Raw genomic sequence first — 15533 nt, 5'->3', positions numbered from 1 at the left:
ATGCACCAATAAAAAATGTGAGAGAAAAAGTGAATGAGAAACCAAGACATTACCCAATAAATAAAAGTTGATGGTGTTTGTCATCGGTAGATCTGTGCTACATGAAATGCTAAAGGAAGCCCTTCAGGATGAATGAAAGGACATCGGAAAGTGACATGAAGCCAAACGAAGAAACAAAGAGGATGGGTAAAGGCAGTGATATAGATACATAGAGGAGCAAGTGTCACTTCACTTTTTGTTCATAACATCTCCTTCTTTTTGCCATATGATTAAAAAAACAAATCAATAACAGAGTAATTATAAATCTATGTTAATGGGTACATAATGTACAAAGATTGGATCTGTAACATAACAACCTAAAGGAAGAGGGACATGGGACACCAGGCATGGTGACACATACTTGTAATACCAGCATTTGGGGAGGTTGGGGCAGGAGGGTGGCAAGCTTGGCCAACCTCAGCAACTTAGCAAGATCCTGTCTCAAAAAAAAAATCTATATATGTAGGTTAGTGGTAAAGAGTCCTTGGGTTCCATGTTCCATTCTCCATTTCCAGGAATGCACATACACACACACACACACACACACACACACGGGGGTGGGTGGGGGGGTGGTATTTGTATACTAATTAAAATTAAATTGGTATTATTTAAACAAAGTCTTTAAAAGTTTAGGATATTAATTGTAATCCCCAAATTAGTAACTAAAAACATGCCAGAAAGGATACAAAAAAAGTAAAGAAGAGGATCAAAGAGGTACATTACAAAAATACAAAAATAATAATGGAGAGATTTAGAAACAAAATCATGTAAGACATACAGAAAATAGCTGATTGGCAAAAGTCTTTCCTTAGTAATAATTACTTTAAATGTAAGTAAATCAAACTCTTTAACTAATCAATTTACTGCTAATAAATGAAATTAGCAAAGTTAAAGGATACAAAATAACACATAAAAGCAGTTTTATTCTATACACTGACAATGAAGAAATTTAAAAGGAAATTAATAATTCCATTTAAGATACCATCCTAAAGATAAAACACCTAGAAACAGATTTAAGCAAGAACTGGGGTTGTGGCTCAGAGGTAGAGTGCTCGCTTAGCATGCATAAGGAACTGGGTTTGATCCTCAGCACTGAAAAACCAGCTTCTACCTCAGAGCAAAGCCTGACCATGAAAGGGGGAATGACCCTTGTCCTTGGAAAGACCCACAGAGCACTCCTAGGCACATACCCACCCTGATGAGTTGTTTATCTACAAATAACAGGAGAGATCTGCTGTGCCAGGTGTCCCTGACTCAGTCAGACTAGGTGGGGACCCATAGCAACCCTCTAGCAGCCACCAATCAGCATGAGACAGGGAAAATACCTGGCAGATGACCCTCCCAGTAGTTTATGGTGGTTGATAACATGTTGGGAAACCATGTAGTTCAGCAAGTACTCCACTCGTGGCTTAAACCAATCAGTTCAGAGGAATCCCCCTTTTTGTACTAGCCAATCACCCTTACCCAACTTGTTCCCACCAGTGAATGTGCTAATTATGTTTTAGAGTTGTTTTATGATTTTCCTGCAGTGTGTGATGATTTGCTAAGAGATGCTCTGATGTATGTGAAGTCCCTGCCTTTCCCAAAGAATGTATAAAACTGCTGCAAACCCTGGGCTTGGGGCCTCTCAGCGTCACCAGTTGCTGGGTGCGCACCAAAGACCGAGCTATCTCGCAATAAACACCTCTTTGCTGCTTACATCGATCTTGGTCTCTGGTGGTCTTTTGGGGGTCCTGAATTTGAGCATAACAGCACCACATAAAAATAAAATAAAGATATTGTATCCACCTATAACTAAATTTTTTTTAAAAAAAGAAATAGATTTAAACAAAAAGATGCATGTCTTGTACACTGAAAAATGACAATAATTGCTAAAGAAAATTAAAGAAGACCTAAATAGATGGAAATACATCCTGTGTTTAGGGAATTAAAAGACTTAGTATTGTTAAGATGATGATACTACCCAAAGTATTGTACAGATTCAATGAGACCCCCATCAAAATCCCCTGGCATTTTTTTTTCAGAAGTGGAAAATTTATAGAGAATTTTAAAGGACCCAGAATAGCCATAATGAAACTGGGACTCATTATTTCTTGATTTCAAAACTTACTACAAAGCTACAGTAATCAAAACAGTGTGGTACTGGCACAAGGATAGACATATAAAACAGTGGAACAGAACTGAGAGCTGAGAAATAAACCTGAGAAATAATTGACTGAGGTTAATGACTGGACAATTGATTTTTGAAATGGGTGCCAAGACCATACAATGGGTAAATAGTCTAAGAGCAAATGGTGTTGGTAAAATTTGATACCCATGTGAATACCTCTTGAATGAAGTTAAATCATTATATTATACCATATACAAAAATTAACTCAAAATGGATCCAAGATTTAAATTTGGAAATTTAAAAACTCTTAGAATAAGACAGGGGGAATATGCTTGAACTTAGATTTGGCAATAGTGTCATAAATACCAGAGCACATGCAACAGGAGAAAACTACAGATAAACTGGACTTCATTAAAGCTAAAAATTTTGTGCATCAAAAGACATTATCAGGTGCACAGGTGCAGCCTCGGGAGGCTGAGGCAGGAGAATGGCAAGTTCAAAGCCAGCCTCAGCAACTTAGCAAGACCTTGTCACATAGTGAAAAATAAAAAGTGTTGGGGATGTGTCTCAGGGGTTAAGCACCCCTGGGTTCAATCCCAGTACAAAAAAAAAAAAAAGATCAGTCATATTTCAGCAGGCAACCATCTCTACGTCACTGAGCCCCAATACAAACTCTGGACTTAAAGTTCAGGCAAATTTAACCTTGTTGGCAATATTCTGAGTGTATCGTCACACACTGTTGCCAGGAAAAATGAACACCACTTAATAATTCCACTGTGAGAAGAAAATTGGAAGCTTTACACTTGGAACTCTCCTGAACTTTGCCCTGTGTATCTCCTCCCTTAGCTGATTTTAGTCTGTATTCTTTCATTGTAATAAACTATGAGTAAAATTTTAAATATTTTTTTGTAAATCATAGGCTTAATAAGTATCCAGTATCCAAAATATATAAAGCACTCTTCCAATTCAACAATAGAAGAGCAACCCAATTTAAAAATGGGCAAAGGACCCACACAGACATTTTTACAAAGAAGACACACAAATGACCCATAAGCCCATGAAGGAGGCCTAATATCATTAGTTATCAGGAAAACAGAAGTCAAAACCATGAGAAACCAATTTATACCTACGAAGATTGGCAATAATACAAAACAAAACAAAGAAACAAAATAATAAGTATTGGTGGAGAATGTGGAGAAACTGGAATCCTCATGCATTGCTGATAGGAGTGTAAAATGATATAGCTGCTCTGGAAAGTTCTTCAAAAGGTTAAATGTAGAGTTATCATATGACTCAGCAGTTCTACTCCTTTGAACAAAGGGACTCAACCAGACTCTTTGTAAGGTTCATAGCATCTCTGTTGGCAATAACCAAAAGGTGGAAATGGCTCACATGTCCATCAATGAATGAGAATGAGCAAAATCTGGTATATACATAACATGGAATATCATTCAGTCATAAAAATGAAATATAAATACATGCTACAACATAGATGCTAAGTTAAAATAATCCAGACACAAAACAACACATATTATGTGATTTTACGTATATTAAATACCAGAATGGACACATGCATAGCAGAAAATATATTAGAGAATTTCAGAGGCTGGGAATGGGAGATAGAGAGTTATTGTTTACTGCATATAGAGTTTCTCTTTGGATCTTAGAAATTTTTTGAAAACAACTAAGTGATGATGGTTCTATTACACTGTGAGTAGAATTTGTGTCACCGAGTTAAAACTTGAAATGCTTAAAATGTCAGAGTTTGTTATAAATATTTTACTCAATAAAAAATAGGAAAGAAAATAAATAGCTGAACTGCCAGAAAACTTGCAGATGGGATGTGGAGGGTGAGCTTGCATACCTAGGACGGGGGCAAAGAGTTCTGCAGAAGTCCAGAGTCTGTGGACAAAAGGAGAAAGTGAAAAGGGATAGAGATCTCTTGAATTCTTTTTCAGCAGTCTAAGATTCCTGCTATTTTTAGAGAAGCACTGTAGCTGCTCAGTCTTACCATTTAGTGGACTTTAGCTAGAGGTGGTTGCGAGGTGAGAGGTGGGTGGGGGATCTTATCAGAGGGGCAGGAAGAGAAGTCAATTATATAGGTGGGGTCCTTAGCCAAGACTACAAAACACTTTAAGCATCATCATGTAACAGTGCTGTGGACTGAATTGTATCCCCCCATAATTTGTGTATTGAAGCCCCATCTTCTTTATGACTGTATTTGGAGAAAGGACCTTTAGGAGGTAACCAACGATAAATGAACCCTAATCTGATGGAATTAGAGTCTTTATAGAAAGAAACACCAGTCTCCCCACCATGGGAGGGCAAGAGAGAGGGTGGCTGTCATCAAGCCAGAAAGGGAGCTTTCCCCAGAAACCAACCTAACTGGACCTTGATCAGGGAGTTCTAGCCTCCAGACTGAGAAAACAGACTTCTGTTGTTAAATCACTAGTATGGGGCATTTTGTTATGGCAACCCAAGGAGACTAATGTGCACAGTATCTCTTTACAACAGAAATGTCTCAGTCAACTGTTTTCTCAGCGCAAGTAACTTTCTCTGTCAATTGAAATTCTACTTGTCTATCAAACTTGAACAAAAAGCATTTCTTCTAGGATTGTCTTCCCTGAAGGCCATACCAAGACTGATTTTTATTTTTTTTTTTTATTCTCTGGACTCCTACAGCATTTTGCCTGGAAGATCCTTACTTTGGGTCAAGACTTAGTCCTGGATTCCCTTTCATTTGGAATGTTCTCTCTAAATTACTGGTGCATCCCTTTCCATCTCCAGCTTGGGCTTTTTCTCTGAACTCCAGAACTGCAGATCTGACTGACTACTTTCATCTAGGAAGCTGAAAGCACACAAAATTTAATATGTCCAAAATGTTCCTCCAAATGTCTTTGGTGTTTTTCAATTTTAGTGACTAACACCTCCATTCATCAACATCTTCTCAAGCTAGACACAAACTAGATGTAGTTGGCATCCTCTTTGCCCTTGCCTACCACATCCACCCTCTCAGGCAGTAGCACTACTTTTATTTTGACCCATTATCCCTTTCGTGGCTGTCCTGGTCCAAGCTACTCTCATCTTGATCCTGGACCACCCTCAACTTGTCCTTTCTTCCACATTTGACCCCTCTAATTTGACCCTTCTAAACAGTTCTCAGACCAACCTTGGTTTTGTCTCCCTGCCTAGAGTTTTTATGTGATCCTGGAGGATCTGGCCCCTGTCTATCTATCCAGATTCATTCCTTCAACAATTCTATCATTTTTCCATGCCTCCAACTTTTGCAGGTATCAGTGCTTCTGCCTGGAATGCCTCCCGCTACCTCCTGGCAGTGGTGAGGATTGAACCCAGGGACTCATACATGATAGGTAAGCACTTCACCACTGACCTATACCCCCAGGCCTCAGGATTTTTTGTGACTGTCTTTATCTGGTTAGTTTCTATTCATTCTTTTTTGAGGGTTGGAATTGGGGATGGGAACTGAACCTAGGGGTGCTTTGCTACTGAGCTACATCCCAAGACTCTTTTTATAATTTTTTATTTTGACACAGGGTCTCACTAAGTTGCATGGCCTCAAACTTCCCATCCTCTTGCCTCAGCCTCCTGAGTTGCTGGGACTACAGGCATGCACCAATCATGACCTGCTTCTACTCATTCTGTAAATCTCAACTCAAATGTAATTCCTCAAATGAACCCTTTCCTCCACCCTATCTCCTCCAATTGTGGACAGACACTGGTCCCACTATGGGTAGGCTCCCTCCACTTTCTGTGCTTCGGCACACCTGTCATTTAATAGTCAACAATGAGAAGATCACTTAAAGGATATACAGCATGGTTCAACAGTGTATCCTAGGTACCTGGAAGAATGACCCACACATATTAGATGTTCAGTAAGTGTTTGCTGCATAAATGATCAAGGAACAAAATCTCAGCACTCCCATTTTCCATCCATTTGACTTGGGAAAGTCACTTAATATTCTTGATTCATAAAGAGAGTTTATTTAATTTTTAAAGTTTTATATTAAAAATTAAAGAAAAAAATAAAGTTTTATATTATTATTATTATTATTATTATTATTATTATTATTATTATTATATCAAGGTGGGCCTTAGGCTCGTGTTTGCGTCCACTATTATGTCCAAACAATGAAAGCCAGAGGAAGCTGTTTAATCATCCTGGGTAGTGTGGGCTCTGGGAAGTCTTCCTGGGGGAGGTGGCACTTGGTTAGGGTCTAAAGGGGTCTAAAGAAATCTAGGCAGAGAGCACGCACTGCATGGATACTCGGAGGCTGCGGCTCACAGAAAGCCAGGCGTTGGGTGGCCCACCTTGCAGGCCCTCCAGGCGGAAGGTGCGGTGTTGCCCTGAGAGCCCCGCCGCGCTGTATGGCCCGTAGCGCAAGATGACCACAGCGTTCCTCGGCATGGCGCTCGCTGCCGCCTGAGGCTGCAGCCTGGGATACCAAACAACGCGCGTTGCTGGGTAACCGCTCTTCCTGCCCCCAGAGGACTGGGCGAGGCCTCGAGTGGGCGGGACTAAGGCGGGGCCCGGGAATTCCACCCCAACAAAGCTCCAGCCCAGGGGTGGGTTCGTTCTCCCCACCCTTAGGGGAAGGGAAACCAAGGCAGTTTCAACCTGCGAGGCAGGTGTCGAGGATAAGTAACAATAACCGACATTTACGTTGCAGATATAGGAAGTTTGTGTCAGGCTACAGTGCTAATCACTTTACAGATTTGTCATATATATATATAATTTTTAATATATTATATATATATTTGTCATATATATATATATATATATATTTTTTTTTTTCTTTCCTTTTTTCTTTTTTTTTTGTCCCAGGGGATTAAACTCGGGGGGCATTCGGCCACTAAGCCACATGCCACATCCCCAGCCCTATTTTGTATTTTATTTAGAGACAGGGTCTCCCTGAGTTGCTTAACACCTCGCCTTTGCTAAGGCTGGCTTTGAACTTGGGATCCTCCTGTCTCAGCCTCCCGAGCTGCTGGAATTACAGGTGTGATTTCTTATAATTTAACTATGATATTAACCCTATGAAGTAAGTTGCATTTTGTATTTTTTATTTAAAAAAAAAAACAGATCAAGCAACAAGCCAAGCAGGGGTTTGGTTTAGAAAATTTTTGCATTTCCTCTACTTTTTTGCCTGCTTTTGGATTGATTCAATATGTTTTTTTAATCATTCAGTTTCTCCTCGTTTGAAAGTTGTTTCTTTTCTCTAGTTAAAGAACAGAATGGTGAGCCCACAGCTCAGGTTTGTCCCAACTCTTGTATCCAAGCAGTGGAAGTCTATTTGGTGAAGACAAAAACTATAGGTTCCCCAAACTTCTATTCATTTGCTGGGTCCTGCCGGTTGGAATGCAGACCTAAAAGACATCCACTACTTCTAGCTCTGGCCTCTAAAACCTCTTCTGCACTCCTCCTGGCTCTCTCCTCATTGTCAGTCAGACACAGAGGATGCTAGGAGGACCTGGAGGTCCCATGGATTGAGGGACCCAAAACATGTCAGGCGACTGTCTCTCTGAATATCAGCACTGAATAAAGCCTTGCAAACCTGCATCAGTCTGTGACAGGAGCAAGAAGGAACATTTATTCTGCAACCACTGAGATTTTGAAGTTGTTTATTACAATGATTAGTGAAATCTAATAATTACACCCTTGAAATTACAACATATATCTTTAATTTCCAAAAATCAATGGTAGCTGTTATTTTTTATCCTCCTTTTGAACAGTAAAAAGATTTAAAAACCCTTTATCATTACTTTTTCTCCCAGCATATGTTCTTGTTTCTGTGTTTTAATTCTTTCTGTGGGTACAATCTGTCCTACTATGACACATATTTCTTTGAAGTTAGTTTATACATGTTTGGTAAATAGAGGGATGATGCCAGTAGAATTCTGAATTGGGGGAGGTCATAAATAGTTACCCCCAGCACATTGTTTTCACCGTCAAATGACAGCAACTGAACTCACCAACAGAGTTGAGTGCAGTAAACTGGGGAGGAATGTGGAACTGTAGTGACATTGTTAATCTTCCTGCTGGCTCAGTATGGCCGGGTGTCCTGTCTTACAGGGATTCATATTGTCTGGTTCTAAGTTTTATATACTTTTTATGAGGCAAAAATCATCATTTCATTTTAATGTTTTTATTTATTAGAAATTTAACTGTAGCATTAACTTTGCTAAAAATTTTAGAAGTATCATTATTGCTTTGTTGTTGTTGTTACTGTTCTGTTTTCATGTTTATCACTTGCTTTCTACGATTTCACTGTAAGGTGCCTATGTATAAATTTCTTTTTTTATCCTGCTTGGAATTTGTGGAGATTCTTGAGACTAAATGAATGCCCTTCATTAGTTTTTGGAAAAGTTTTAGATATTACTTTTTTCTTCCCCATTGGTACTGGTGATTGAACCCAGGGGTGCTCTACCACTGACTCCATCCCCAGCCCTTTTTATTTTTTCTTTTGAGACAGAGTCTCACACTAATTTGCTTAGGACCTCACTAAATTGCTGAGGCTGACCTTGAACTGTGATCCTCCTGCCTCAGCCTCCTGAGTCCATGGGATTACAGGTTTACACAACCATGACTGGTTGAGCCATTAGTTCTTCACAGGCTACTTCTGTTCCATTTTTACATTTCACGGACTCTAAATATGCTAGACCTTCTTACCATATTCTTTATGTTTCTTCTCTTTGGTATTTTTTTTCTCTTTTTACCCCTCTTTCCCTGCTTTTTTTTTCTAGAATGTATATATGCTTGTACACTATATATGTGCAATTGTTCATTTTTATATACAATCCAGTTTACTAATTTTCTTTTCATCTGTGTCTTCACTTATGTGAAAGCCATCAACTTGGTTATTTATTTTCCAATTCTAGAATTTTAGTCTGTTCCTTTTCAAATCTTCTGTGTCACTTTGTATAATGTTTCCCTCCATATGTGTTTGGTGTGTCCAGGAAAGTGGTTTTGTATTTGATTCTGCTGAGGTCCTTTGGGTCTTACTGACACAGGCCATTTTTTTTTTTATGCCAGGTTTTAAATCCGGGACACTTAACCACTGAACCATATCCCCAGCCCTTTTTTATTTTGAGATAGGGTCTTGCTAAATTGCTGAGCCTGGCTTTGAACTTGTGATTCTCCTGCATCAGCTGGGATTACAGGTTTGTGTACCACTGTGCTGGGCCCAATTGTTTTTTTTTTTTTTTAATTATAGTCTTAGAGGTCCTACTTTACATAGAAGGTGTGTTGATTCAAAGTCCTCATGTGGCACAAGTTTGTGGTTTTGATTTCTGATGATTGTGTTTCCCCCTCTTCTACAGCCCCAAGGACATGGCAGATTTCTTCATTGCTCCCTTGAGCCAATGGAAAGGGTTTTTCTGGGCTTTTTCACAAGGTGGGATACCTCTAGGAGGTCTTGGTTTTGTGGAGGGAGTTCCTAGCTGCTTTTCCCACCTTCCATGGGCTACGTGGCCTTTCAACTGGCAGCAAGGGTAAACCCCACCAGCCCCACTGCGGTCTGGGTCTGTCTGATGCACCTTTAGCTTCTGCTTATTGTTGTGTTTTGAACATCCTTCAGTTTATTCTGAAATGTGAAGATTCCTTCCTTCCTTCCTTACCTCCCTACGTCTTTCCTCCCTCCTTTCTCCCCCCCTTCCTTCTTTCTTTCCTTCCTCATTTTCCTGGGGATTGAACCCACAGTGTTTTATCTCTGAGCTACATCCCAGCCCTTTTTTCTGGGGATTGAACTCAGGGGTATTCAGCCACTGAGCCACATCCCCACCCCTATGTTGTATTTTATTTAGAGACAAGGTCTCACTGAGTTGCTTAGCACATCACTTTTGCTGAGGATGGCTTTGAACTCAGTATCCTCCTGCTTCAGCCTCCCAAGCCACTGAGATTACAGGCATGTGCCACTATGCCAGCCCCTTTTCTCTCTTGACCCCTATAGCTTTTATTTTTATTTTATTGTTTTTTTTTAAGAGATTAGTTCTCAATACAGTGCCAGATTGGCCTCAATACAGGCAGAGATACTCCTGCCTCAGCCTCCCAAGTATCTGTGACTACAAGTGTGTACCACTGCATCCAACTTCCCTATATCTTTTAGACATCTGCCACTATTGCTGGCAAAATACAGACAAAGGCCAAAGAATTGTTGATCCAGTTCACAGAATTTACAGCATTATATTTTATAGCATTTGTCAGTAGATACAATGACCGGTGACATCTTTCTTGGCATTAGGTTTTATTGAATACAGAGTTACGGTCTTTTAAATAAGTTGAATAGAATGCTTTCAATATACAGTCCTTTAATCATACATATATTTCTTTAAAGCACAAAACTATAAATTAAGATGGAAAGGCTATAAATACACATGTACATATTGCCATAAATCTATAACTATTTTATAAAAATAGAACTCAAATATTAACTTTATATATTTTGGCAACTTAGCAGTATTGTAAGGTGGCCACATTTATTATGCATCATTGTTCCAAATGACTGTCTCATTTTCCATCTCTTTGGGGACACATGGAACAATCTCCTTTCCCAGAGTCCCCACAGAAATGCCCTTGGCCATGGCTCAGTGTTGCCTTTGCATAAAGACGTAGTGGACCCATCTGTTCTTGGAGGGGGAAGACCAGCTTCCAGCCCCTTCCTCAGAAAGAAGAGGTGTTCCCTCCAGCCAAGTATCTGTCACCTATGATTCTCAAACCCTCACAGTGAATGGTTTAATATCTGAATATACAGAGTGAGTTCCCTTTCCCTATATTCAGAGAACAGCAGCTATGAACTTGATTCTGTCTGAGCAGTGTGAACAATGCCTGCTGGGGAAAGCCATTCTGAAGGTGGGCGTTACTGTCCACCTGCCACACGAGACCTTTGCGCACGTGGTCTCCATCCCTCAGAGCCTGGCAAGATGGGGAGACTGTTGTTCTCATTTGACAATGGAGGGAATTAAGTCTCTGGGCATTTAAATCACTTGGCCATGTTCAGTGTGGCTGCCTGACCCTACTGTCAGAGAATTTTGTCTGCAGAAAAATCCACTGAGGGAAACTGGAAGAGAACTCAGATCTGGCACTGAGGTCACTGAGTGAGATCAGACAGGTGGCTAGCATTCAGAAGGTAGACTGCAGGTCCCCAGAAACCCCAGGAGTCTTTGGGCTGCGAGTTGCCAAGAGAAACTGGAAGGTAGGCATCAGGGGAAGCCACAGGGATCTACAGACCAGTGGCTTAAGTTTAAATGTTAGAAGCCAGTGGCCAAATCTCCCCCATCATCCAATAGGAGCTCTTCCTCCTAAAACCAGGGTCTCAAGGACTCCTCTCCTTTGGGTTGCTTGTGTTCTCAAATAGCTAAGCAAGGTCAAATGCCTGCCCCACCTTAGCCCACCTGTGGCAACCCAAAGCCAGGTGCAGACAGCTTTCACAGTGGCACAGAGAAGGGACTCTTGTAGTATCCCTGGGTCAGAGTGGATGGAGCGCTTAGAATGACACAGAGCTCACCAGGATTGGGGAGGGGGCTTTTCTAGGAACTCTACAGGAGGGCACAACAGCATAGTAGGGGGTGGGCTCTGCCTGCTCCTTGTACTTTAGATGTTTTACTTTCCCATTCTGCGTCCTCTGCCATTTAGACTTCCAACTAAAAAAATTGATCTGATTTACAGAAGCTGAGAGTAGAATGATGGTTCCTAGACATAGAGGAGGGTGGGAGAAGGAAAGAGCAGAGGCGGGTCACCAGGTACAGGGTTATGGTCAGACAGAGGGGTGAGTTCTGGTGTCCTGTTGCACAGGAAGATGACTGGAGTCCATAGCACTGCGTGGTTTACTTCAAATCTAGAAGAGGGGATTTGGAATGTTCGTACCGCAAAGGCGTGATAGGTGCTGGAGGTGTTAGATCTGCTAATTACCCTATTTGATCATCACATAGTGTATACGTGTATTGAAACATCACATTGCATCTCATAGTAAGTACAATTATTATCTGTAACTTAAAGAATTTTAAGGTGCCTCTCACACCTCCTGTACAGTCACAGCCCTGCAGGACAATCGTAATCTCACCTCCCTGTCTGGCTCTCTGTCAGCTGTCCCCTCAGGCCCCAGAGGCCAGAGGAGAGCCTTGTATTGGGCTCCTTCAGAATCCCTGAAGGGGAATCTTCCAAATAAAGAAGCCCAGACACTTAAGGGTATCATGCTTGAGCCATGGAGGTCATTTCTGAAATTAATGTCAATCTGATTTTCTTTTTCTTTTCATCCACCCCCTCTCCTTCTCTACCTCCCTTTTTGGTACTGGGGGTTAAACCCAGGGACATTTTACCACTAAGCTACATCCTGTCCTTTTTATTTTTTTTTATTTTGAGATAGGGTTTCACTAAGTTGCCAAAGCTGGCCTCAAATTTTTGATCCTCTTGCCTCAGCCTCCCACATTGCTGGGATTATAGGTATGCACTGCCATGCCTGGACAGAATGGTTTTCTTAAAAAAACTCTCTTGAAAACAAACAAAAAAGAGTAAGGTGCAGTGGCACATGCCTATAATCCCAGGAACTCTTTTGAGAGGCTGAGGCAGGAGAATTACGAGTTCAAGGCCAGCCTTGGCAGGCTAGAGAAACCCTATTTCAAAATAAATACAAATTTTAAAAGACTGGGGATGAGCTCAGTAGTAGAGCAACCCCCCTAGGTTCAATCCCCAGTACCACAAAAATATGTTTTTAAATAAAAAGTTTTAAACAAAAGATAAATAATAAAATAATAACAACAATAGAAAAACCTAAAGCAACTCTCTTTGGCCTCCACCTATTGGCACCAATCACACACTGGGCCTGTTTAGTGTGAAGCAGGGGTGAAACAAATAGAAAAAAAAAACTGCAAAAGGCATGACCTTAGGAAGTGAACCTGTCCTCCACATGTCCACTCTGCCTGCTCAGGGCCACATGGTTTGCTCACTTTGAACCGTCCCTGATGCTGCCTGAAAAGCTGAAGAGTCACAAGTCACAGGGTCAAGGGAGACAAATTTTTTTTCTTTCTGAATAGCTGGATAAGATTTTTTGAATGCAACAGAAGGTTTCTCCCAGGGAGTGAAAGGAGAAATGTGTTTGGGACATAGGTCACTGTATTTTATGAACTTGGGGTGTGGTGTGTGGTGTGTGTGTGTGTGTGTGTGTGTGTAGAGGGTAGAGCAGGCCTTGCAGGACTGTATGGCTCAATGGAGATGCTGTGAATGCCAAGGTCTGATACTTTAAATCTGAAAACAAAGCCCCCTGTCCCTCCCCCAAAGAAAAGGGGTAATAACCCAGAGCTAGCCTCTGCCTTCATGCTTCATTTGGGTACACTGCATGTAACTGAGTGACTCATTATTTCTTGGGCAGAAACATTACCTGGGCACGCTACGTCCTGCTGGGGAGGGACACATGAGCATTAAGCTTCTGAGGACTATGGAAGGAAGACCTTGATGGGGATCTCCTACCTCCAGGCCACCTTCAAGCCAGTCTGGTTTCCCTTCCCAGTGCACAGACCAGAGGGCACCTTGATGAATAGTGATGATTCCCATGCATAACGAGGGACCCTTTCTTGCTAACACTGCAGCCTTGTGTGATGCCTCTAGGTGACCTGTGGGTTGGGTCCTGAGGAGAGGGGAGCTACAGAAAGCTGGAGTGAGGGATGGGAGCAGGGATTTGGCAGGGTCTAGCAGCCTCAGAAGGCTGGGCTCAAGGAGCTGAAACCGAGTGGCAGGAGTCAAGGCTGGTGCCCCTGGCTGGGCCTCATGGCTTTTTCCTTTGTTGCCAATGACTTGCCGTCAGCTGGCTGCAGCGAACTGCAGAGGTCTCTCATGTCGGTAAGGCTTGCTCCCACAGCTTTTGCAAACTCTGTAGAAGAGGTTTCCTTGCAGTTGTGAAAACTGGAGATGCAGAAGAGGATGGTCTCAGGCTGAGGGTTGTAGCAGGCACCGTAGCCATTGGGGACCACAGGACCATAGCAGCAAAACATTTCCATGGTTGTGGGCACCTGAAGAAGAGATCAGGTCAGCAGCAGCTTGTTCTGAAATGCAACCTGTGAACCTGCTAGAATGTGGGGCGTTCCAATATCCCGGGGCCTCTGCTGAGTATTTGCGTCCATATTTTCCACTCCTGGGGTTTGACTGAATTAACCAAATCAACTGATTGCTTCAGCATGGGTGGACACAGCCAGAGTCATAAAAACAAATGCATCTAACTGCATGATTTCAGAGGGAGAGGGACCCCAAGCCCACTCCCCAGTGTACAATCTGCTCTACTTGTGGAATTGGAAGCTCCCAGGGTGACCTGGTGCTGGGGCTTGGGCTGAGTCTCTTCTTCACCTGGGGGCCATTTGAGGCACAGTGGCAATCAGGGTAATTTACTAAATGGCACCCTGGTGGCACCCAACTGTTAGATGGCTTCCCACAGGGAGTAATTTATGAACTGGAGGAAATCTGGCCCATCTTCTCTGTTGATTTCCCCCAATCCTTAATTACTGTCAGTATTGCCTGGCTGGTCTGATTTTTCTCTCCACAGCCTGGCCATGCACAATTACCCAGGATCGGGCTTTTAAAAGGTTGCCATCAGCTGGAGTTTTAGTTTTGTGCCTGATATGTTTTAAAGTCAGAGTGCTAAGATTTTGTAATCTGGATCATAAACACAGTAAGTGTGTTTCAGAAGGCATTCAAGTCATGAATGCTACTTTCCAGTGGGAAAAACAACCATCAAAAAACCCACACCCTGATTAATTAATTAAATTAGCTGTCCCTAGGTGTGGGACAGGGTTTGTTTTTAAACCTAACAGGTTTCTGGTGCTGAGTTCTGGTGCTATGTTCTCTGCCCTTCTTTAGCGATACTGGCCATTTTAATGGGGCAGAACAAACCATTAGTCTTACTAATAGAGTCACCGCATTGTCAGATAAATTTGCCGTGCAATAGCCGAAGGCCATAAAGCCATTCCAAAGCACTTTTTGCCCATGGATGGTTTCCTGAAGAATTTATGTTGTTATGTTCTGTCCTCGTTTATTCATGTCGGCAAGCTCACTGCCGTAATGACAAAATCAAATTACTGAGTGGGCTTTTATCCTCAAACACAGCTTTATCAGCCCCTTTTATTGCCCATGTCCAGCCGTTCACAGATGAGGTGGAGTTTTAGTAAATTGACGAGTGTGGGGGTATTCCTCCCCTCGACTGCTGCCTCCCGCTAATGGATTTCATTCTGTCTCTGTGACAGTGGTCCTCCAACAGAAGGGGCCTGTCTGTAGCACGGATTAGAAAATATTGGGCTGGCCACTCACCTTCTGCTATTGGTGGCATGACCCTTTATAACAATGCCTGTGACTTGTGTGGAGGGCCCATTTAAGCCTGTTGGGCTT

The 15533-nt window shown here is 41.9% G+C and overlaps 2 protein-coding genes across 3 annotated transcripts in view; both read right to left on the bottom strand.

Moving 5' to 3' along the window:
* Positions 1-6575, bottom strand: part of CUNH10orf53 (chromosome unknown C10orf53 homolog) — a 30413-nt gene extending 23838 nt beyond the window's left edge. Inside the window, 1 exon segment of the mRNA XM_046446702.1 lies at positions 6479-6575. Within this exon segment, the coding sequence (XP_046302658.1) occupies positions 6479-6575 (97 nt within the window).
* Positions 6576-13640: 7065 nt separating this feature from the next.
* Chat (choline O-acetyltransferase) overlaps positions 13641-15533 on the bottom strand; it is a 46630-nt gene continuing 44737 nt past the window's right edge. For both annotated transcript variants that reach the window (XM_046446762.2, XM_046446761.2), the window contains exon 14: positions 13641-14167. In XM_046446762.2, the coding sequence (XP_046302718.1) occupies positions 13898-14167 (270 nt within the window). In that variant the 3' untranslated portion in view covers positions 13641-13897. The remainder of the gene's footprint in view (positions 14168-15533) is intronic.

This window comes from Marmota monax, unplaced genomic scaffold, assembly GCF_021218885.2.
Source record: "Marmota monax isolate L192 unplaced genomic scaffold, Marmota_monax_Labrador192_F-V1.1 WCK01_AAM20220418_F8-fsc00207, whole genome shotgun sequence".
Taxonomy (NCBI): domain Eukaryota; kingdom Metazoa; phylum Chordata; class Mammalia; order Rodentia; family Sciuridae; genus Marmota; species Marmota monax.
Note: the sequence above shows the minus strand (reverse complement) of the source record. Positions and strands in the feature narration are given on the sequence as shown.